Here is a 24,827-nt window from a genome sequence, read left to right as displayed (position 1 = left end):
AAGACATTGTGTTATTACACCTAGCCCTGACACATTTCTCTGACTAATAATAAATATAAATGGGCCTCAAGCAAAACCACAGATGCTCAGTAACTCTTTGCTTCAATATAGTGACCTCGGTGTTGTTGCTCGAGCCCTTTGCTGGCACTAGGCGCTCCCAGCAGATGTCTGCCAGCACTCAAAATGAGTGTAGATCTCGAGGTTTAAAGGGTTTTTGAAGCCCAACTCAAGTCACAGATCACCTAGAAGGCGCAGATCCATCAACTGCTAACCATCAGCTGCTTTGTGTCACGCACCAGCAGCTGGCACACACCAGCACAAGCAAACTGGAAGCAGAGGGACAGGGGACTGAGAGACCTGGGCCAAAAGCAACCCAACAGCTCCAGCTCAAGGGCCAGTTTTCTGAAAGAGCCCAAAGGACATACACTCCATTTATTTCAGTTCAAAACAAGGATGCAATTTGTCCCACCAATGCTATAATTTGGGGGTAGGTGGTGAGGACTGGCTCAGGCTGGCAGTGCTGCTGGGATGGGGAAACAGCCACTAAATGTCCCTTCTCCACAGCCCTAGAAAGAAACACCACAACCAGAGAACGCAGGGGCAGCAAGAACAGCAAGGGACTGACCTAAAGGAATTCTTCCAGCGACACTGCTGCTTTCCCTCAAACACACAAACCCAATTCCTCCTGCCTGCCCCAACACCCTCCACTGCTCGCTCCTCCCTGTGCCTCTGCTACACTGCGAACCACTTGGAGCCCTGAATATTCACGCTATTCCAAAACTATCTGGGCTCTTAGGGAACAAAACATGCGTCACCGTATCTGCACTTCAAAGATGTAGCAGCCACAGCATCTGCAGGGGCAGGAGAGGGAACAATCAGAATAGAGGTGACAGTGGGGAAGACTTTTTTTTTTTTTGCACAGAGGGAGCTCCCCATTGAGATTTGTATCGGAGTATTTACGGATCTGGGAGACTGCAGTTCCTCTGAGCTTTCATAATTCCTGCTCAGCACAAGCCAGGCTTCACCAGCCCTTCTCCCTCCCCTTGCAGCCCTTCTTAGTATCCAAACAAAGTGTCAGCTAAATGCTGATGCCAGACTGAGAGCTGCTGGCACAAAGGTGTTGTTTTCGTATTTTTGTTTTTCTCCTCGAGTTTGCATTATCCACAGCAATTTGAATATTCAGATAGCTCAGATAACAGAAACTGATGTCTCCAGTACGTGCTAAAAGACAACTGTCAAAAAAGAGAAGTCGGCTTCTTTCAAATGCCTCAAGATGCTCAAATCTTTTTTGCTTTTCCTGAGCAGCCATGTCCCTTTCTTTCCTCTTCCTCCTCTTTGATACAATTACAAAAAAATATTGCTTCAGATTCTAATTCTATATCCAGGCCCACTCAGTCTGAACAGACCCTTGCAGTCACCCTAAGCACTTTATCCACCACCCCCAGAGAAGGTGATGGAGTTGTCTCTTCCCTGATCCTGGTGAAATTCTCCCCAACACTCAATGTTGCTAGAGGAGTGCAGCTGCTCATTTAATTTTGTCCAGATCGTTAGAGCTGATGGAGTGTTCCATAACGGCCATGCCTGAGCAGTCAGGTCACTTACAGCACCTAACCTGGTGGTATCCAGCCAAATTGGCTTGTAGAGTGCTAACAAATTTCCAGGGAGAACAGCGAGGGGTAATAGATCACTCAAAGATGAATTCAAGCTGTCAGTTATTAGACTCACTTCTCTAGGTTATTCTTTAGAGACCCTTTCAGAGCAGCACATGGAGCACAGCTCAGAAACCACTGCTTTAACTAATACATCCCAGATGCCTGTTGCTCTGTTGTTGGGGCTCAGCAGGTTTCCACAGCCTGAGGGCTACCCAGCAATCCCAAGGATCACTAAACAGACAACACCTGGATGGCAGAGAAAGACAAAGTTTTAGGCTCCGACTTCTCTTTAAGATGAGACTAATTCCCAAATCAGCAATCGAGTGGTGCTCTGAACATCTAAGTGAAGAACCTTACTTCACATGCAAGCAAAAGAGGCCCTTTCTTCTCTGCAAACCAGCACAGAAATTGCAAATTCTAAGATGCTGCAAGTCTGTGATGAGCAATCAATCCCAGCTTCTTTATACCTCTGCTGAAAACTTTCAACCACTAACTCTCAGATCTGAGGGCACAGGGAATTCTGCAGCAGCAGTACAGAAGGCAGGGTGCAGAGAGGTGATGGGATTGCCTCAGCCTTGCCCATGTTGCCAGCAGCAAGTCTCCAGCCTCCTAATTCTGTGCAAAAGCCTTCAAACCATGTCACAAGAGCTTGCTCTCTAATTAGATGACTTACATGACTAACCAACACAGTGTGAATTGTAAATGTCAGTAGTTTAAACTATGGTACAGACTTCCCTTTGGGAGAATCCTCCTGCTTTAGAGACTGATATTTATTTTTTAATGAACACAGGGCTGAGGGTATTCATGTGGATACAGGAATGGGTCAGGGAAGGAGTGTGCACTTACCTTAATCTTTACTTCAGTCTAGTTTCTAGTATTTTGTAGTTTTTCCTATCCATTACACAGCTCCAACAAAAAATAACCCATTAGCTGAACTCAAAAATAAATCCCAACGGTTTCAAGCTATAAGTAATCAAGCCAAATATACTGGATTCTGTAGAACTCCTGTTTCCACCATGCAATGGCAAGAAAACAGGAAAAGCAAGGAAAAAGGGTATAGTTAGAGTCATCTTTATTTTTTTTCTTGTTACATTGCCATAAGAAGAAATAATTGGTTATGGACAAATGCTGGGCAGGTTGTCAGAGCATGAGAGAGACGCTTGTGAACTGCAGGGCCATAAAACACTGGCTGAGCCTGGTCAGAGGTCTCTGACCAGCCTATGGGACTGATAAAGGTGGGAACTCAAGGCTCGCAGCAGGAAAACCACAGCACACATAGAGCAGTGTGATAGGCAGCTTGATCCTGGCAGCTCCTGCATTAGGAAGGCCTCATTTCCCCCAGCCACCTTCTTCAGGACTTGAAGAGGTGGGTTATGAAATTGCGAAGTGCTGTGACCGGAGCAATAGCAGAGAGGATGTTTTGAAAGAAAATCTGTGCACTGCAACACTGACGTGATCACCTGTCTCCAAAAACCCTAGAATGAAGCGCCCAACTAAGTTTGATGGGGAGATCAGGACAAACACAACAAGAGGATTACTTCCTCTCCACCTGAATGCTGTGCTTGTCATTTCTCATAGGCCAGCAAAGCCCACACGCCAGTGACTGCAACCAGCGTACAGCTGCACGCACCACGCCATGCCCTAGGGAAGAGCTCATGGGAGCCCCTTGCAGGTGTTTAGGCATCCCCCTCTCAGGGAAACATTTCCACGACCAATCCAGATGGATGGAATTTGGTTGGTCCCAGCACCGCTAAGGCACCCAGACGAAGAGAGTTTCTGGATGCTGGGGATGTCCCAGAGGTCGGTGATGCTCAGCACCTCCAGCCAGGCAGGCTCCTGCTTTCTGTACTGGCATCCTAGCAGTAGTTCTCAGTGTCAAAACAGTCAGAATATCTTAAGAAAAAGCAAAACAAAAAAAACTCTGCACCTTTCTTCCTTTCACTTCACTCCTCCACCTTATCCTACAGAAGATCTTGCAAAACTTGTTTTTTTTAAAATGATGGTTCTCATTATATTCAGGCATAACTATTTTTGTTTAGGGATGTAGCAAAGAAATAGTATAAATTATGCTTAAGAAAACCCTTTGGCATTTTAACAGGCATTGGAAAGAACCAGTTTCAGAACAGTGCCTTATAATGGATGTCTCCATGGATACGTCTTTGTCAGCACCTCATTAGATAAGAGATGTATACGAGCACCTTCCCCTTCTGCATTTCAGAAGGTACCTGAAAAACACTAATTATGCAAATCTCTGTCCTCTGACTGATGGATGCTGGTGAGTTCAGGTGACAAAACAGATGAGCTGAGCCACACTAGGAAGGCAGGACAAGAGATTTCATTTAGACTTTTCCTGCAACTGCTGACACTTTGGCAATTACCAGAGACCGGGGAACCCCTTTAGGCCACGAAGGATTTTTTCTTCCCCCTTTTCATTTTCAATGGAAGAGAAGAAACAGATGGAAAGGAAGAGAACAACGCAGAGGCAGAATTCAGAGAGCAGCACCTGAGCAGCTGCAGCGTTTCAAAGAAGGCAGAAGAGTGCGCGGCAGAACCACAGCAGGACTAGCCAGGGCCTGGGAGCTGGAGACACAGCCCAGGGGAGCTGAGACAGCCCTCCTTCTAGATGCTCCACAAACTAGTGACTAATTAGTCTGGTCTAATTAGACAAATAGACCAATTAAAACAAAAATTCAGCTCTGGAACCACACAGGAATCACAAAGCTAGCTTGGCTTTCAGAACTACATCAACGGCACTTAGAAAGACAAAGACAGGATTGAGGGACCCACGCTACCTGTGAGCCAGACAGAGTTAACAAAAACCTCAGAAACAAGGTGAACTGTGGGAGACCGATCCCACTGGGACTTTCAATTTGTCCTTCCCCTGCTGAGCACAGCAGAGGTTCTACTGCACGCTGCAATCTCCTACTCCTGAAGCAGCCGGGAGCCCGCTCAGAGCCTGCACAGGGAAAGGCTCTTCTCCATCCCTGAGAAGCCACTGTAAGACAGTCTAATTCACAGGATAAATCCTTCAGACTGCTCTCAGTTGTGCCGATGTGCCACAGCCCCATGGGGCTATCTGCCAGCTGGGAATCACAGCATGTTTCTTCTTGGCTGTGCTACCTTCCTTGGCTCACAGGTGGGAGCAGAGAAACAGGGATTCCTGCCTCTTAACAGGGAAAATCTCCCACCAGCAGCAGGCAAGGTGTTCGAGCCCCTTGCTGGGGCACCATGACAAGGCAGAGCACTGAGCCCACAGCAACAATTTCCCAATATAACAAAGTCATACTGAATCCTTAGATGCACAACCCAAGATGATAGCTGCCTGTTGGAAGCAGTTCTTACTGGAGACCGTCCTGTGTGGTATTTCTATTTTAGGCATGCTACTTTGAAACCTCAGGGACAAAGTGGAGCTGTGCCAGGTTTCTCACATCCAAAGCAAAGATAGCTCACCTGACAAGCTGCTGCTGCGATGCTTCACCCAGAAACCAGGGTCCAGCCCTAGCACTGGGAGGCTTGGGGTCAGACTCTGGGAGTGCTGCTCAGACCCAGCATAAAACTGGGTTCAGACTAAGAAAGGTGGATAGAAACATCAAGACCAACAAGGACAAACAAAACACTGTCTGCAATTGAGGTTGAGAGATACTGTGAAGGATTGCCAAGTTGAAAAGCATCACCTTGCTGGCTGCTTGCACACAGGCAAATAGCTTTCTCACACCCCTCTTTAAAGTTCCTTCCAGGTCCAGTTTACATGTCTCAGCTTAAAAATTAAAGGTCACTTCTGAGTGTCTCTATCCACGTCTGTGATGAGGAAACTGGTGCTTCACCATCCCACAGGAAAGGTGTGGCATCCTGGACCAAGCAGACACCAGAAGACGCTATGTGCACGTTATGTTACCAGCTTATCACACTTGACCTTTGATGGCTGTTTCATCAAAACTCCTGTGCTGCTCATTTGCAAAAACCTTCTGCAGTCCCTGGGAGATTCAGAGCGCCAGCAGGAGGGATGCACCAAAGCAGGTCAGCCTGCCTGTTTTCTCCACTCAGACAACACCTAGCTGAAGTCATCCTCCAGCTCCTACTGCACCAATGCTGAGCAGAGCAATTGCAAGCACTTCTTTCCCTCCCTGCCACATCATTTTGGAATAAGCAGCAACTATTCCATGATTGAGCACGCCAAATATTTCTGTTTCATCTGTCATACAAACAGCACTGGATTTAATTATGTGAGAACCAGCTCCCTTGTGGCCCATCTCCATTATTAGTCCTTTACCTGAGGCTGTGCAAGCAGAAATATTTTGCAATACTTCTGATGACAATTACTTGTACTCATATACCACCTGTCATCCCCCAAGCCCCAAAGCACTGCAAACAAGAGCAAGCACTTATCCCTGAACCACAACTACCTCAGCAATGCCATGTGGCAGCTCTTTAACAGACACAATGAAAGGAAGATTCTCCCACCTATGACAAGGAAAAAAAAAAAAAAAACCACCTTTCCATAGCAAGCTTCTCAGCACTGAGAGCTGTAGCAAAGTCCTACCAAAGACAGCAGTCCCAGTGGGACCCCATCACACGGACACAGGAGTAGCTCTTCAGATGGACACAGAGTACAGAAACTTTGGTGCTCTGAACCTGTTGAAAACAGATTTCTTTTGTGCAATTCTCAGGCCAGAGACAGTGCTGTAGGACACACAGTGCTGAGAGTCAGGTACCCGAAAGAAAACACCAGCGTCCTGCACTGAGCTCAGAGGAGGTTCAGGCACCTCTCAGACGCAGGAAGGAAACGGGGTAATGTATAGTGTGCATGAGAGCGCTCCGAAGTCTCAAATATCACTCATTTTTGAAGGACAGACTTATGTAAACCAGAATTTTCCTCCCTTTTTCCCCACCCAAATACTTTCTTTAGGAATCCCTTTCATGGGACAAAGCCTTGCTGTGAGTGGAAAAAGATACATCCATTCCCGACAAAAGTCTTCCCTACGCGAGCAAAACTCACTAAAAACATCCCAACTCCCACTTTCACTCCACACTCCCAAAAGTGGCAAACCAGGGCTCCCAGCTACCAATCAAGCACTCTTAAACTAGGATTTCCTGAAGGCTTAATTGGAGTAATTACTGTGTTCACGACAGATGCGGTAGCAATTTTAATCTTAAACATCTTCTTTGCAGTAGATGTGATAAAAGCAAGTAGCTAAGATTAACCAAAGCTAGGTTTGTGATATTGAATACAACACCAAGAAGTGAAAACAAAGGACTGTAACCCAGGCAGAGGCCAGGAAGCCAAGAGCAGTTAGTCCAGTTTCAATACAGCTGTTCTCCAACACCCATAGGAAATCATATGGCCTTTCTCAGTTTCATTTGCCTATTCAGCCACGCAGGAATGAGAGCTCAGAGCTGCTGTAGTGCTGGGAGGAAAGCACCAGGACAGCAGATGCGCCCGCTACCTTCTATGTGTACTTCTGGGATGCGATGTTCTTCTTGCCAGAGAACAACTTCTTTTTATTCCTCATGAATTTCCTCAATAACTATAGCTTTCAGAATATGTTTTAAGACAAAGGCTTGATTGAATATTAATGCTATCAAAAAATAATGGGAGTATGTCCTCGATCATGTCTAGACAGAGCAAGATATAATGGATTTCCAGTATCTAGGTAGTAGATATAAATAGATTAACATTACTCATACAGACCTGGAACATCTTTCTCCATGCATTATCCACAGGAGTGACCCTGCAGCACAAGCCCTTCCAGAAGATCTGTTGTCTAACAAAGATGTGCTGCTCAGCTCCTGACTTGCTACTGGCAAAGCATCTGGAGAAGAATGGTCAAGGGGTGCTGAGGAATTGCTCAGTTAACATTTGTGGCAGCTAACAGGGATCCTCACACAGAGCTGGTTGTGGAGGAGCAGAAGCATATTTGCCCATATTTCAGACAAGCCCTCCTCCCGTTACATCCACAAATTTGTCTCCCCGAGGGCAGCACAGAAATGCTCTCTTGGACCCACAGCTGGTTTGGCAAAAGCAGCAGAGTGTTGGCACAGGAAGCACCCACACTCAGCCAGAGTTCGTCAGCACTAAGACCTTTATCAAAGAAGGAGAGGAAAAAACAAGAACAAGAAAGAGCAGGAGCAGGTTCATCTATGAGTTAAGGCTCTTTTAGGTGTAAGCCTGGGGGAATTAACTTTAACACTCCATTTCAAGCTTTCTTTTTTTTTTCTTTTCTCTTTTGCACAAACTTGCATCTCTCTGCTGTCAGGCTTTGATGGTTTTATGTAACTGTTTAAAAATTGAACAGGCTTCTTAACTTGGGTTTAGCAGAACACACTTTTTTGCCTTTCTCTCTCTCGAATGCACATTAAGAATAAAGATTTCCGGAGAAAACAAGACCTTTTCCATCCTCTGACATCAGCCACTGTAGTACATAAAGTCACGTCCTTGAGGACTCTATTTTTTGTACATTCTGTTCCAGCAGAAGCCGACGCATCTGCAACCCCCGTGGGCTTTACAACTGGTAGCTGGAAAGAAAGATTCATCCCAGAGAAAATACCTGAGTTAACTGCAGCAACAGCACCCACAGGGCAACTCTTCAACACAGGGCACTGACAATGAAAGAAACCCAAACACCTTGGCAATAAGGTACGACAGCGAAAGCCACAAAGTGGCAAGCAGAGGTTTGCTCTGCACTGAGAAACAGTGCATGACCTGCTGCTGTCATGAGAATTATTTTCCTTTTTTTCCCCTAATACAAGCTTCTGCTCTGGGTAACTAGATGAAAAAGCTCAAGAAGAGGCTCCCTCAAGGCTCAAAACACAGAGGCACATAGCCTCCACCCTTTTCTGTGTGTTTACATTTCTTAACTACGTTTGTTTCTAAGTCAGAATCGTATTTGTTGATGCTCCGGGTTGGCAATGTCAGTGGTAGAGACATTTGGGAAACCTGGTAAAAATATTCAACAGCAAAATCTGTAATTAAAGCCCTTCTCTGCTCCTGCTTTGTCTATTCAAAAAGTGTCTGCCTGTGTTTGCACTGGGAGCTCTTTAGGGCAAACACACTGCTTCTTGCTGTTTGCACAAGCTCAGAAAAACCAGTTGGTCCCAACCAAGGGCCACAAGGTATATTCAGCACCAAACACAGCATGGGCATCTCTTGCTCCAGCTGCTTTGCTCCCAGCGTGGAGCTAATCCACTGGGCTTGCAGCCATGAGCTAGGGCTGCAAAAGACACCAGCTCCAGGCTTCACCCAGCTCGGGTTTTGGGAGACCATGAGGGAAGCACACGTGGTTCCGCACGGGCACGCAGTGTTTGTGCTCCCCTTCCAGGCAGCCCATCCTGTGGCTGCCTCTTGCTGCTCATCTCTGAGCACAGCAATCCCAGCCCACGCATCCAGAGCTCATGCCACACACTGCATCACCTTCCCAACGGCACACTGCTATACTCCTCACGAATCATAAAAACTCCCAAGAAGGGACAAAAACCACACCAAGGATTGCAATCCCAGCTGCATAAAAAACAAATTAAGTATTTGATAGCCACAGCACTTCACACCTGAAGAACCGACACAGTCTCCTGTTGCTGCACAGATCCTGCTATGCTGCCCCTTGAAGGAAGGGAATGCCAAAGGACAACAAACCTACAAGTCTTCCAGCATCACACTGAGTCAGAAAGATGATATGCAAAAATAGCACAGTTGACCATGATTATCTTCTAATTATCTCATGGCTATATCGTTTGCTCTGGGGACTCTCCAGGCACAGAACAGAAAGACCAACCAACGTACAGACCCAAAGCTTACACTGCAAGTATGACCTAAAAGTCTAAAAACTGGATAGATGAGCCACCAGATCATGGTCCAGGAAACAGAGCAGTGACCCAAGAACATTCTGCACATTTTTAGAGCCCTGACAAAAAGACTGCAGCTTGATAAGGTTTTTGAATGCGGCCTGCTTATGCATCTGCATTGTACATCCAGAGTTCAGCACAAAAGGCACGCAAATCTAACCAGACAGCAAAAGGAGCGCTCGTAATGCAGATTTGCAGAACAATGCCACATGTTTGCAATAGACAAAAAAGCAAATAATGAAATAATTGGAAGACCCTGAACGTACCTCAGAGGCTGCAGAGGCATTGCTGCCTCACAGGAGCTGTGCCTCCACAGCACAAGCGAAGGGGCTGACGGGGTGCGAAGGGAGCACATGCTCCCCATGCAGCCTGGGGCTCACCCTGGCCAAGATGCTGCACTCAGCACACCACAGGCAGCTGCAAAATGGAATGCGATGCCTGTTTTCCTGACCAGACCCTAAAACTGCAAAAATACTGCCTCAAAATCCAGGCTGAGCTCCTCACAGACACCCCGTTTCCTTACCCATTTTGTGCAAAGCTGCAGGGGATGGCTGCCTGCCCTTGCAACTCCTGCAGAGTGGGTTGCACCATGCTCCAAGCCACAGAAGCAGCCCAGACCCACACCAGCCTACATGCAGCACATTATATAAGCTACATGGCAGGCAGCTCCTCTCGCACCACTACCAATTACTCAGTTAACCCCAAATCTGCAGCAGGACTGTGGCTGCCTACAACAGCACCGCTCCGCTCAATTGCTCAGTGCCAAGCAAGAGTTATCCACCACCAAACTTCTGACCTACTTCTGTGTTGTGTTTCTCCCCCCTCCCTGCTCCTGCCCTCAGTCCCCAATTAAATCTGTGTGAGATTTCCTCAATTATCCTCTTCCTGCTAATAGATGTGGAAAGAGGATGCCATAACAATGTATTCCCCTGGCAATGGTTCAAAATAAATCTCCGAATTAATGTTGAAGAGTGCAGGATGTATGAATATTTTAATTAAACATAAATGTATAGGGAAGAGCAGTTACATTCAAGAAGCTGATATTTTGCTGTCACCACAATACTTAACCTCTCAGACATGCATTGAGAATCCTAGTGCTCTCATTTAATTGACGAGCCAATAAATCAGTGCTAGCCTCCCCTTTCTGTGTATTTGTGCCGGTTTTCACCTGGGATCTGCTACTTTGGAACACCACAATGCTCACCTGGCACAGCCTGAACAGCAACAAGCATGGGCATCCAGACTGAAGAACACTAAGGTCTGGATGAGGCAAATTATCCTTATGCCTGAAAGATTCATTTTGTTACCAAAGTCTTCATTTCTTTGACACATGCACAAATGTGACAAAATTGGAAGTGGGGTAGCCCAAAATTTTTATTTTTATTTATTATTTTTTTTAAATCTCCATTTGGGAATATCTCCAGGAGAAAACATTCTGATAAGTACTCACAATTCTGGATGACTACAGAAATAATTTCCATTTGAGACCAAGAGGAATGTCTGTGAGGAATAGGTAGTAAACAGTGCCAGGGAGTTGCCTTGCCCACTACAGGAGCTGCCAAGCATTTGCTCAACTTTATAGGCCCCTTCTCACTCATCCAGAGAAGTATTGCAAGATAAGAAATTGCAAGTCTTCGTTTAAAAAAAAGGCTTTAATCCAATGGAAACTACATCTATACACTGACAAGCAGGAGATTTTTCCATACTGGAGTTACTATTTTATCTCCCTTATTTACTGAAAACTGTATCTTTATTTGGCCAGAAACACTATGTGATTTCCTAACAGCCAGATACAGCAATAAAACACATCACTGCAAAAGGAGAGCAGTGTAACGATACCACAGGAGAAAGAGAAAAGGTTATTTTAAGCCTGGTGAAAGGTAACATGCAGCATATAAAGGGATGCCAGACCATATCCCTGCTGCAAACACTCAGTAAAATTAAAAGACAGTGAGTTCACAGAGCTAATAGCTAGTAGGGTCATCTCAAAATTGCTTGGGGCATTGCATTGATGAGGCTGAAATGGAAACAGATGAAGACTTAAATAGCAAAGGAAAGCTCCACCATGAGAGGCACGAATGCCTCCAACAGCGAGGAGCAGACAGGCACGATTTTGAACAATTCTCCAGTATTTCTACATGCTCTATGTGGATCTTAAAAACGATTAACACCTCTGGGAACAAAGCGTCATCTCTCAAAACTCGAGTTCTCTTTCTGTGTCAGAAAGGCAGTAACTGCTATCCCACTGAAACTGTGAGCAGTAATACTCTGCTCCTCTCTGGAAAACACACTTTCTCTAAGCGTCTCCTGAGAGGCTCTAAACAAAAAGCTGCAGCTTCCCCTCTCGCCTCCCTCCCGTCACTGTTTGCTCTGTGTACACCAAAGGCCGTTTCCACCTTACTGCACATGAACTGAAGCTATTTTTGGCCAAGAGTGACGTGGCCACTTTGTTTGCATAACTAGGTTCCCACCTCATGATCTGCCGCTCTAATAGTTTGCAAAATAATAGCTGGAAAACGTCTGACTCCCAAGAAGTGCTTGTAAAGTTCAGTTTGCTTTTATTCCGAGGCCAAAAAAAAAGAAGTGAAAATGGTAGGGAAAACATCGTTCTGCAGAAGGGTTTGTAAAACGCTTCAGTAAAACAAGCCAAATTCTTTAGTGATGACCGTCTGGGATGTGGGGATTTAATTCTGCTCTGTTTTGTCTGAAAGGGCATCAAAACAGAAAAAAACAAACTCACAAAGGCAGATAACCATTTTACATGATGGGATCTTCAACATGGCCCGAGCTACCCCGGATCTGATTTATAACAACCCACATCGACCCCAAATCCCATCCATAGGAAATGCAAACTTACCTCCGGTAGCTGAGAGCAACAGCAGAGCTCAAAACAGCAGCGTTTCAGATGGTCGGTTGGACAGCTCTCAGCTGTCACCACTGAGCTGTAATCACAGACCTCTCTAGAGGAATATCTGGTATTTGTCTAGTGTTAGAAATCAAAGTAAGGTACCTTAGAAAAGAAGAAGATGGCCCTAATAAAGAAGGCAAGGAACTAAAGCGTGGCGGTTCTTATACCCATTCCGCAACTGCCGGGCTAAGCAGTACTTCAGCGCATTCCTGGAACAACTCTGCCTCTGCAAAACGCTGTGCAGGTGGGGCTGAACAGCTTCCTGACCCGCACAGCTCATTTTCATGATGAAAGCACTGCCCCTTTGGGGTCTTACTTCACGCCCAGCCAAAGCCTTGCCCCCTGCGCCTGTGATGCCACGTGCGAGCTTCGTATTTGGGCAGGATCATTGCTCCCTTTGGTGTTGAGGCACTTCCCTTCACTTGTTCTCCCTCCTCCATCCCCATGCCCGACACTAAGAGGGTTTGAGGCATGTCACTTTACATACCCATCGGCTCTAGTAGAGTCACATGGATAAACCCATAGCACAAGGACACGGACGGCTCGATCCCTGACAAAACCCCACCACAGTAAAGAGAAGAGACAGATCAGAGCAGGGGGTAGCTCTCCTTCCCCATCTCCAGGAGGGAATTTCTCACCCCAAATCACTGAGCCAGAGGTGGGAGAAGAACCAGGAAACATTGCCCTTATGCTGCACCAAAACTCCGCATCTGGCAGCTTTGCTCTTGGTGGTGGCTGCCCAATTGTGCCGTGCTGTATTTCAGCAGGGAGTTACACAACAAGCACCACACAGCGGAAAACACCTGACAGTAAGCTGTTCAACAGGCTTGAGAGAAACCAAAGAAATCACGTGCACTTGCAAAAGACTGCATGAGCTTCTTCACAATTTCATGGAGTTGCTGTGGAGCTGGAAGCCCCACCGTGCTGAGCCCAGCCCTGTCACTGAAGCTGCTGCAGCCAGCAGTGGCCCATATCTGAACAGCTGGGAGGCATCACCAACAAGACAAAGGCAATCCCACAGAACAGCTTCTAGTCAGAGTCACGCTGTGCAATTCCAGAAACACAGACAGCACTGCCAAGAGACCCGAGTGCATCACCGCTGCAGCAAAGTCCTGGAAAAGCTTTCATTAACCTTTTTCTCCTTGCTTTCCCACTTTCTAGGGCCAGTAGAGTCTATCATCCAACTGCAGCCCACCCAAAGGGCAAGTGCAGCAAGGCAGCACTGTCACTACCTGGCAACATGCTGCTCGCAGCTCAGCTCAGTCCCTTTGCCAGCATTGTACTGACACTGATTGGATGATAGGTCAAAATCTCCCACATCGAGACATCAGAGCAACACCGAGAACCCTACAGCACAGCAAACCTCCTCTAAAAGACACTTAACAATTTCTGCCTGGCTCCAGGGAGACTTACTTGTTTCTCCAGGCAAGGCTGAACTCACCTAAAAATTTGGAAGCGTGTCAAGAGGCAGAGAACTGAGGAGCACCCATCACACAAAGCACAGTGGTGGAGGCACTTCTGCTTTTAGATATGTTAAGTTCTTGCATGAGGAGGAGCGCAAAGGGGAATCATTCAATACTGACTCATCTCTCCTGGAGCAATCTGCTTCTCAGGCATCCCACTCCAGCTGTGCTTGACATCAGGTCTTTTCTGGCTCGCAGCAATTATTCCTGTTTTCCTTACTTGCATTTACCAAATCATATGTAACATCACTGAGGAGACACCCTATATTTGACACCACCACACAAAACAATAGCAGACAAACAGAAAGGCAAAAGACCACGCTTAGCATGTAGATTTACACAATAGAAGTACTGATCCGAGAAGCAACCGGAGCTGCAGCAGCTCTCTACATTCAGCACCAGTTACATCCCCTGCTGAGGCCATGCCGAAAGACTCCTCCAAAGGCAGTCCTCAAGAACCACAGGCTTTGGAATATTTCCCTGATAAGGCAGCGTTTCCCTTTGTGCTGGCTCTCACGTTCCAGGCTCTGCAGCCTCCCATACCCTTCAGAGGACACTGCAATGCATCCTGCTTTGCAGGTGTCTTGGTGTTGTGATAGCAAACAGTTTTCAATACCGGCAAAAGCCACAGTGCAACCAGCTATGATTCCATCTATTACTCCAGTTGCATAGGAGTGCAATCACTGATCCCATCACACCAGATGGAGCTAACATGAAATTCTTGTTCAGATGAGACTGATCTCAAGGTTTTGAGAAAACAGGATAATATGTCCTTACATATTAGACATTGAAAGAGATTGATTAGGGGAATTATTATCTATATTCTGCATAATCCATTAAGAGATGATGTTTTCCCTGATTCATCGAGGAGCTCATTGCAGGCCATGTCACCCATGTTCCTATTCAGCTTCTCACCCTATGAATGCTATACTCCTCATTCCCCAAGTACTAGTGCAGTGTTGATGCATCTCCACCAAAATACAGTTATCATCTGATTAGAAAAGATGGGGGAAATTTGCTGAGAGGATAGTCCCAGATTACTCTTCCACAGTGTCAAGAGAAGCAAATCAACAGCTGAGGACACAGCGCTGTGCTGCACACAGCTCACAACAACACAGGAGCAGCATAGCCCTGCCACCTCCACAATGCAGATCTCAAGCACAGGAGATGAAGGGGAATAGCGCTGAAAGGGAACAGCCCTGGGCTGGGCCAGTGACACGGTGAAGCACTTCACATCTCATGTCTTACAGGACTGCAAGGCATGAGGTCCGTAACCGTAATGGTTACACACTGTAACCATCTCCCCTGCAACTTTCACTGAGTTTCTGGATGCATTCCCCTACCCAGGGCACGCTTTTGTGTGGATAATGCATCTCAGAATCACGTCTCAGAAGAGGTTTTGAAGCTATGAGTGTGCTTTCGCCTCTCCCTCCCAAATTTAGCTCCTTGTCAGCTACATACTGGCAACACTGCGGTGGCCTTGAATCACAAATGCAGCCAGAGCTTAGGAAGCACTACAGAAGCACTTATGCCAATATTTACTCAGAGATTTTTTATGCTACACCTACCACGGACTTTGGTTTATTAAGAACATAGTGCACTGGGGAAGGGCAAACCACACAGAGCTGCCAAGCAAAATGTTATTAAGGTTTTAGCAATGCAACGCAAATTGAGTTTATATTAAAGCCTCTTTTGTATAAACCATATCCTAAAGTGAAACACAGTGACAGAGCTGAGTAATGAGTTGAAGCAGAGAAATCAAGGTAGAACTACTGAGCAATAGAGAAAAGAATCCATTCCAAGCTGGTATTTGAGAGCTTAATCTGCGCTATAGAAGAGGTAATTGTGTACAGTCACCATTCCACTCGCATTTAATACCACGTAGGATGCAGCACCTACCATCTGCAGTCACACAGAAAACTTCCCAAGGTTTAATTGCACTATAAAGACCATCATGAACTGGAAGATTGTTCTTAATATAGGCTTACATGGAACCTCTACACAGCTGAGAACATCTTCTAAGTCTAGAGCTTCAAATCTCTCTTGTGCTATCTAGAAGACAAACCCACCGCTCAAAGCTCAGTGTTTCTTCATGTCAGGCTTCTCCTTCCTCTAAGGATTCATGCTCACTCAAAACCTGTTTGTCTCCAGGTGCAGCACTAACTGCTAGTGTGAGACCCAGCTAACCAAGGCTTATGTTCCCCCACCACTGCTCTGTACAGAACACAGCACCATTAAATGTTACTTCTAAAGCATCATGAAATAACCAAAGCTCTGTCCACTTCTGGTACTAGGAAGTGCAAAACACACTTTGGGATACTATTCCATCACAGTCACCAGGGAGCGAGTTCAAAGCACAGATCATTCATGCAAAATGGATGCAGATGGGTTTAGGATGGGTTTCAGATGACCTAGAGTTCTCTGCAGACTACACACATTCATTCAATGTTCTCTGTGCCCTGATCAGTTCATAAACAAAATAGGATTAGATGCATCAGACCTCAGGTGCTTAAAAGGCTCCTACAGCTGCAAACCCCACTCACCCAGAGATCCTCGCCGAGCACTCTTCACACAGATATACAGGAAGCATTTGCCAGCACTGGAGTCACAGGGCTCCACGACAGAGTCATCAGGATCAGGCAGCTTGGACTGAGCTGCCGTTTCCACAATGAATGAGCAATTTTAGGTTTTTTTCCCTGTTTTGTTGGATTTTTTTTTTAAATATGACACACAAACATTTACAAATGTTTAAGAGTGGCTTCGAGGAGCAATGGAAAAAAACTATGCAAAGACTTCAGAGCACTAGTAAGCATAGCAGTATAATAGGTTTATCAAGATACAAAATAAACCCCAGAAAACACAGATCAGACACACCCAGGCAGCAGAAATGCTAAATGTCTAAAATGAAGGGAGATAAAAAAAAAGACACATTTTCCTGGCAGCCCTCCTTATGTGCATATAACACTCTCATCACCAATATTTAAATTAACATTGATATTTAAATTAATTAGCACCCGGAAAGCCACAGGACTACGCTTTTCTATCAGCTTATTCATGTGGATAGAAGAGCTAAAAAATGACTGTGATTACATACAGCTCACGTATCAGAATGCAGCAGTCTACAATCCCTTCCACATCCCCTTCCTCCCAAAAGTAGCAAGCCAAGAGAAACACGGTGCAGGACACGTTTCAAAGAGGAAAAAAAATAACCCCACTAAACAAAATGCAAACTCAGCATTATGCTAGGCGATAAAAATAGCAAGCAGAAGAGCCAGAACAGAATACCAAGCAGCATTCGCTATTCGCTGCAGCACAGCGTGAGCAAGGGAACCCAAATCAACTTTCCCTTCGCTCCTCTTTCTTGCAAGCTGCGCTTCACTTGAACTTCCTATTCCTTACACACGTGCCAGTGGGGAATTAGCTTTGGGTAGCAAAGGCAGCTCAAAGAAGCTTCTGAACATAGCTCATGTTTTGTGAAGAAGAGCAAGGACAGGTTGGGTTGGTGGGGTTTTGAGAATGTTCGACACCTCTGCACAGCAGGCCTACCGACCATTAATATAGGGTACGTTGAAGATGCTAGCATTAATGCAGTTTTCATTCTAAGTAATTCAACTGTGGCCTTCATCCAGCATATAAAGTGAGGCTTTAGTCCTCTGTACAAGATGCAACACAGAAGGGGAAAGTAGCAGAGAACATGAATGTCTGCTATCATCACTGCTAAGTTAAAGACTCAATGAGCGTAGAACAGCTTTAATTTTAAGTGGATGGTTCTGATTCCAGGATGGGTTGAATCTCCTTCTGGAGTATCTCCTATCAGCCATTCCGACCCATAAAACATCTCCCAGAATAGCTCTGGGGTTGGAGAAGTAACTCATTTCTTCCCTTGTCCACTGTCCAAAGGGCTCATCCACACACCAGCTGGCAGGACCTACCTGAGGGTAAATCAGAGGTAAGATGGATGCCAAGGGCTGTCAGAGCTAGTGCAGCCTTTTGGAAGTTCCTTTTGGCATTTCTGTTTCTTGCTGCAGCACAGCCTACAGATTTGGGCACCTGAAGGTCCTGTGCAACTCTGTCTTAATTGCACCAAATTTCTCCCATCAAAGTAAAGGCTCCAAGCAACCAAAGTGCCAAAATGAAATGCTTTGCGTATCAGGTGTTTCACTATAGAGTTTCTTCCAGGCTGAGAAGTGCACTTAAAATATTGAAAACTCTTACAAGACAACTCAGTTTGATCCCATTTCCTTCTTCATGGAATTAAGGGAGAAATGAAAAATTATTGCATGGCTCTCCACATACCACCCTGTGGTGCTTCAATTTCCTCATTCCCACCCACTAAGTCTGGATAATAAGCCTTATCTATCCCATAGGAAATTTCTAAGGCTTGTGTCCAGACTTGCTGGTGTTAACTCATTAAGACAGCTTGGGTATGACTGATAGAAAAAAGCTGTGAGTTGTAAGAAAAAAACACACAGGTGCATGTACAGGTGATGAAGGTGAGATGGAGCACACGATTACATACACACCTTTCTCTCCTGTCATGCTACCACCACACTTACTTTTCCAACTGCATTTTGCTCTTCTTCCCAGCTCCCAGGTGGAACAGAGAACCACCAAGCACCGAGATGGCATGGCTGCTACCAGTAGCCATCCCCAGTATCTGGATGGATGCACTAAGATACAGCCCACTGCAAAGTGATGGACACAGTAACCAGACATGACAAAAAACAGTCTTGATGAAAAGGGATTCTTTCATTAGATCATCAACTGCTCTACATTTTTGCATGACATGTAGCAATTCCAGTGCTTTTTTTGCACAACAACCCACATCTCTCCAAGGACCAAGATGGCAATGATGCCTTCAAGACAAGCCTAATGCTTTGTCAGTCTCTTTTTGCTCTTTCTTCACCTCAGGCATTCCCATTCAAGATGGAAATCAAGCAGTTTCTCCTGCTCCAGAAGCCCGGCCTCTGGTTTGGCAGTATAAATCACTCCTTTCTGTTCTAGTCTTGCTCCTGTCAATGAACACACCTGACAAGAGATACCCAAGCTCACAAATCTTATCTCAAATTTATAAATCTTGCCAAAGAAGAAATTTCTTTCTGGCAAAGAGATGATTTACAGACCCATACATCTTGGCTCAACTTGGGGCAGAGGCAGCAGATGAATTTTCCAGCACTGCTATTGTGAGCCACATTTATATATCTGCTCTGGTGGTGATCAACACAGTACCTCTGATTTATAGACTCCAGCACAGGTTTCACACCTGCTCATTCACTGTAATTCAGGCTTCACAGGTAATTCAGAGCAACAAGCTGCTTAACGGCAGTGCCAAACAAGTCTCTGAGATCAGCTTGTTCAGCACCTCAAACCAATCCTGCACCCCAGGACACACGGGACTTTGGCCCATCTGTGTTTGATCCAAGCATCACACACAGGTCTCTGTGCTCACAAGGAGCTCATTTCCCTTTTCAGTTTCACATCCTCCCTAGATTTCTCGACTGGAGAAAGTTTCCTAGCTAGCTTTTCTCAAACTTCAGCAGTATTTCTGGTTTTCTGGAGCTTTAATTCTCAGCTGCCTCTGTAAGAGTGCTCTAATGTCAGAGCCTCTTCTCAATCAGAAACAAGTCTGGCTTTTTGAGATTGCTCAGGACACAGAGCATTTCATTTTTCATGTATTTGCTAGCAATATTATGCCAGAACAGAATAACGTGTTGATTTCTGAGCAGAGCTGGGAGGATGGCTACAAAGGCTGCAAAACATACATCTCCTATTAACAGATTAAGAAAGTGTTAGATGTGCTAAATAGACCAAACATACCTATGCACTAGTTAGCACTACATTCCAAACACGGAAATGTTTGTAACACATCTGATGAGATTCTAGAATAGGGCTTGCAGCGTGCCTCATTGCTGCAACATTGCTGTAGCAATCCTTGCTGTATCCTCCACAGGGATATTACTGTAGCATTTCTTTATTCTGTCCAAGAAAGCAAACAGCTGTACAGAATGTTGATCATTTTATCTTCCAGGAGCTTACATGTCCAGCACCCCTGTAACTAGAACAGCTGTTTCAAGGTGAAAGCAGCACTTATTTTTGAGAAACAGGGTACAACCCAAATGGAGGCGAGAGAAGAGGAAAGGCTGAACTCTGTGTTCACTGCCCTCTAGCTTATATCTCAGCCTACTAAAATCAGGAGAGAAAACTAAAGGCATTCTACAAAGCCACAAATGACTGAGATAAGGGTGGTCTATCCCTGCACATGTCCCTTGGAAGCCAAGAAATACCCAACACAAGCAGGCCAGAGAAGACTGCCTCACTGCCTATTTACTGCTTCTACAGTGGAAAAACATGCACAAAGGCTGGGTCCTCCAAGGAAATCATATTTCGGGAAGGCAGCTCATCAGATATCAAAAGGAAAAGATACACAATAAAGTACTGGCAAGAAGGGACAGTAATGGAGAGAAGAGCCGCAGAGACACAACCACAGGAGGTCAGTTTCCTCCTCTCAATTCCAGCAGGGAAATTCCTGGCTCCCAGATCATCCTTTGTTTGTCTGCCCTAGAGGAACAACAAAGGCTAAACTTCTTCTGGCCCAGTCACTAGAAAACTTTCCTCGCATCATGGCAGACGCCAGCTAGCAAACCTATTGTGTTTTGTACTATTCAGTTTTATATGTCGGTTACCAGTGAAGCCAGACTCACAAATGATACAAATTCCAAACAAGATCACAGAACAGCCAAGGTCTCCAGACTTCAAACACACAGCATGGCACAGACAAAAAGCGATCCCACACAGAAACAAGGAAGCACATCAGACAGATGTAACAACTATTTGCTACCTTTTCTGATTATTTTTTTCCACTTACAGAGAAAGACAGGGAAATCCCCAGGCCCACAACAGCTTTTTCTTCCCCAGCTAGCAGCAACAGTCACAAAAAAAGAACAAAACAGACTGTGTCTATATTTGCGAAACTCTTCTGGAAAGAAGCAGTCATGTGAGTCTGTCACAGAGACGGCGCTGGTAGCACTAACAAACCCAATGGACATGTGGTAAAAGAGGGATGAGGGGGAAAAACGCATCATTAAAACCACTGAGCAAATCTATAGGCGATTTGAAACGTCACAGTTCCCTCCACTACCAAGGAATACTCGGCCAAAGAAATGGGAGGTCCAGTGCCTCCATTAGTCCATGAAGCCTCCGCTACACATCTGAGAGAAACTAACCCGGTGGGAAAGCTTAGTGCACCTATTACCATTATAAAACAGTTCTAATAACAAAAAAATAACACTCATCTGTGGCTGAAGGAACCGCAGATTCAGGAAGCCGTTAGTGAAGCAGGTCATTAGTTTCCAAGGCTCAACATGTGGTAGGTAAATAACATCCCTGAAGCAGGCAGAGGCATATTTCAAACAACGCCTTACCCTACTGATTTGCAGCTTCTCAGCTCCAGGCTTGAGGAGGTTCCATCTACGTCCGCCGTTCCTGCGCACCTTCAGAGTCTTTGAAGCCAGTTCGTTCTCAGCTGCCAGTTTAAAATCCACCGGAAAATAAAGAAAAAAAAAAAAAAAGAAGGAATGACAAAAGATAAATGCTGTGCTTTAGCTCAGGCTGGGGGCGGAGGCTGTTCTTTTAAATGAAAGAAACAAAATTGTTTGCAAGAGACTCATTCAACCCCTTCTTTAGAAAAAGAGAGCAGAGAGTATATTTAGGTGCTTTATTCGGTGCTCTTGGGATACAAGTAAAACAGAGCAGCTTGGATACTACAAAAAGGCAGGCACAAACTAGGAGAAGAGAGCCAAATTAAGAGGTGGTGTGAGCAGGTGGGGTCAGACAAGCTGGGTGTGAAGCCAGAGGGCTCTCCCAGAAGCACCAGGCAGAAGAAGTGCCTCATCTGCATGCACCGATACTAAAAGTGCAATAGCTCCTTGGGTCATAACTGCTAACGGTACCTCTGCAGAAATCCCAGCCTTATAACTGTTGCTGTTTGTATGATGCAATGCCTTGTAAAAGAAACAGCTTCTCAAATTTATGCAGAAAGCAACAATGGGAAAGCCCACAAAAGCTGTTTTTCAAAGCAATGGCTATTTCTATCCCAAGTATTTCAGGCCAGTACAATTCTGATCTGGATTAAAGTTATTCTGTTCACACCAGCTCTCAGCTTGGCCTTGCAGACTGTACACACTCAAGATTGTGAAAAAAAAGAGAAATGGTAAGGAAGGGCTGGTGATCCACCTTTCAAAATTAAGCTCTATTTTCCTAATCATCCCAAATATTAAGTTCCTTATACTATCCCTCTCTTTTAGGTGGGTAAAGCTGTCATCCTATGCAAGACTGGGTTTTCCCCTCCCACATCTAGTGAGTGGAAATGTTAACGCCCTTCCCAGCCTGGGCTGCTTTCAGAGGGCACACATGGCCCAGGCAGCATGTAGGCAGCACGTGGGACTGATGTCCGTGCCTGTGTATGTATGCACACCGAGGGGCATTCACAGCCCGCAGAGGTTTGTCACCCCTTTCCTGGAGAAATGCACCTACAGAAAATAAACACATTCCAGAACTCTTGCCCTATAGAAGACTGTAATACTATAATGCATTGGAAAGCACAGTAATAATAGCAGGGTAGCAAAGTCCTAGGCTGCAGCGAGTGAGAATAAGCCTAAATGCAGCAGCCACAGATGCAGAAACAAAGGAAAAAACGTGCTTACCCTTGGAAAAGCTCAGGTAGGCAGGGATCTCCAGCAAGATACCCCTGCCTCCACTGCCAACCCTTAAATGAGGTCTGGGAAGGTCACTCAGGTGTGTCTGGTTCTGGTCACTCAGGTACATTGCATGCACCTGAGCTCCCCTGGGTTGGCCCTGCCTTCCCGCCAGGTGCTCCATCACTGGTTCATGCCATGACTTCGCATTTCCACTACAAAGACCAACCTTAATTTTCTTCTTCCTCACACACATCTAACCCCAGTTTGGGTTTCAGACTCTGTCAGTCCCGAGGGCTTTGAAACCAGACAACAAAGGATAAAAGGTCTCAAGCTTCGGGAGAGCAGAGATGCACGCTCCAGGATCTGTGCTCCTGGTGTTTAGGTCACCTTTACTTACATGCCTCCTGCCCGCTTATTGCAAGCTCCCTGCTCCCAAATCAAATAGATGGGCACTCCCTGCTGCCCAGGAAAGCAGCACAGAGCACAGCAGAGCCGGGACCCCACCCCAGCCCTGGCATGGCTGGGTGGGCAGCAATCCTGATTTTCTTCCAGCGTTGCTGGGAGAGAAATTGCACTGAGACCCATTTCCTAAACGCGTTGCTGACGTAGGCACTCTGCTGTTATTTTTAGCAACACGCATTTCACTTTCTAGACTCGCAGAAAATCAAGCTGCAGTGCAAGTGCCGATTATAGCAAAAGGCTGCTACCAGGCTCCAGAGGAAATGTGCCAATATAGTAGCACTCAGGAGCAATGTGCAAACGCAGTAATGCTCACATTTTGAGAGATGCTTGTGCTAAAAGCGTGTGCACCCCTACAGAAGAGCCATCAATTAAAGAGGCAGCCGCTTTGCCTTTTCCCTTCCGATTCTTCTTAATCCTGACGCGCTGCCGCCATCCATTAACTGCTCAGATCCCCAGTGTGCTCCCAAGCAAAGCCGATGCAGTCTGGCAGCAATCCCATACTTACCCACTGCTAAAGCAAGGCGTTCTTAGTGCTAGTAGTACCCCTCCAAGAAATAATTTTCTTACAGTAATTATCAGTCTTTTTAATTAGAGGTTCACAAAATCATGTCACCCATTCAAGCGTCTGCTTATTTACCTGCCAACACAAGACCCTTCCAGCAAATACATTCTGTCGTGCTTTCTCCAGCATCATTTTGAGCAGGACAAATTACACTTACATTAACCAAGTGCTGCAGAGGATAACTCACCACAGCCTTTGACTCACAAGGTTCTCTATCTGATCAGGAAAAGCACCCAGAAAAAAACAACTCACATCTTGCTCTTTTCCAAACAAACATTAGACCTGAGTTATGATCTCAGAATCCATCACTCAACACCTCCAAATGCCAAGTACTCACAACAAAAACAGGTAAGAAGACAGAAAGCCAAGAGGAAACTACCAAATTACAACTCCCACAAGCGTTGCTGAGCAGCTTTTATGCTTTGCGCACCTATCTGTTCGTCTCCTCACAACCAAATTACAGGGACTGCATTCAGAGACATTAAAGTTACAAGAAAAAAAGAAACTATCACGTGGCTATCAGAGCCTCCTCACCTGGCTCTGGGGTTATAACAAGAGTGGATACAAGCCGCATTTGTGATTTTTTAGCCCACGTCAGCAAGACCAAAAGACAAGGATTTGGGGAGGAAACCACTGCAAAGCTACTCACCGCGTCTTCTGAGCAGGTGCTGCATGCGCCCTCCCACTTGGTCCAGCCCCATCGGGGTGCTCTGGGAGAGCGGCTCGGAGCGACATCTCTCCACAAGGACCTTGAAGGGAGGTGCTCGTGGGGATGGCTGAGAAGGGTGAGACATTGTCTGGAAAGAAAAGGGTCAGAGAAGAAATTTAGCAATACACGTTAAAGCTGGGACAAAGAACACATTTAATTTTTTATTTTTTTTTCAAAAAGGGACAACCCTTAGAGTTCGTCACTGCAATCTGCACCCTCTTCCTTTTATTTTTTGCTGAAAGACTAAGTTTTGCTGACTCCGGTTCTGGCATGCTCTAATTCTCCCTGTATGGGACTCCCTACCATGAGCACATCCCACGGTGCTCAAGTCCCAACAACTTCTGGTGGCACTGAGTCTCCAAGGCACTTCTGAGAGTAACAAGTAGTGAAGACATTTGTGTGCAGCACTGCATTTTGTCTACACCAGTATCACCAATCCCCAGCAGGAGCGCAAACAGGGAGTGAATTAACTGGTGCTGAGAGCCCAGTGTCCACAGGAACCTCAGTCTTCAGGAGCACCCAGGGCTGAACTTAAATGG

At 45.7% G+C, this 24,827-nt stretch overlaps 1 protein-coding gene across 7 annotated transcripts in view; it reads right to left on the bottom strand.

Moving 5' to 3' along the window:
• ARHGEF9 (Cdc42 guanine nucleotide exchange factor 9) overlaps positions 1–24,827 on the bottom strand; it is a 189,848-nt gene that overhangs the window by 138,471 nt on the left and 26,550 nt on the right. For 5 of the 7 annotated variants that reach the window (XM_021405876.1, XM_021405878.1, XM_021405880.1 and 2 more), the window contains exons 3-4: positions 24,229–24,376; positions 21,281–21,381 (exon numbers count right to left, since the gene is read on the bottom strand). In XM_021405876.1, the coding sequence (XP_021261551.1) occupies positions 21,281–21,381; positions 24,229–24,376 (249 nt within the window). Of the gene's footprint in view, positions 1–12,345; positions 12,588–21,280; positions 21,382–22,561; positions 22,595–24,228; positions 24,377–24,827 lie in introns of those variants that run through there. The other 2 variants (XM_021405882.1, XM_021405881.1) reach the window with 2 other exon arrangements.

This window comes from Numida meleagris, chromosome 8 (genome assembly GCF_002078875.1).
Source record: "Numida meleagris isolate 19003 breed g44 Domestic line chromosome 8, NumMel1.0, whole genome shotgun sequence".
NCBI classification, from domain to species: Eukaryota; Metazoa; Chordata; class Aves; order Galliformes; family Numididae; genus Numida; species Numida meleagris.
The sequence above is the reverse complement of the archived record's forward strand: the minus strand, read 5'-3'. Positions and strand labels throughout refer to the sequence as shown.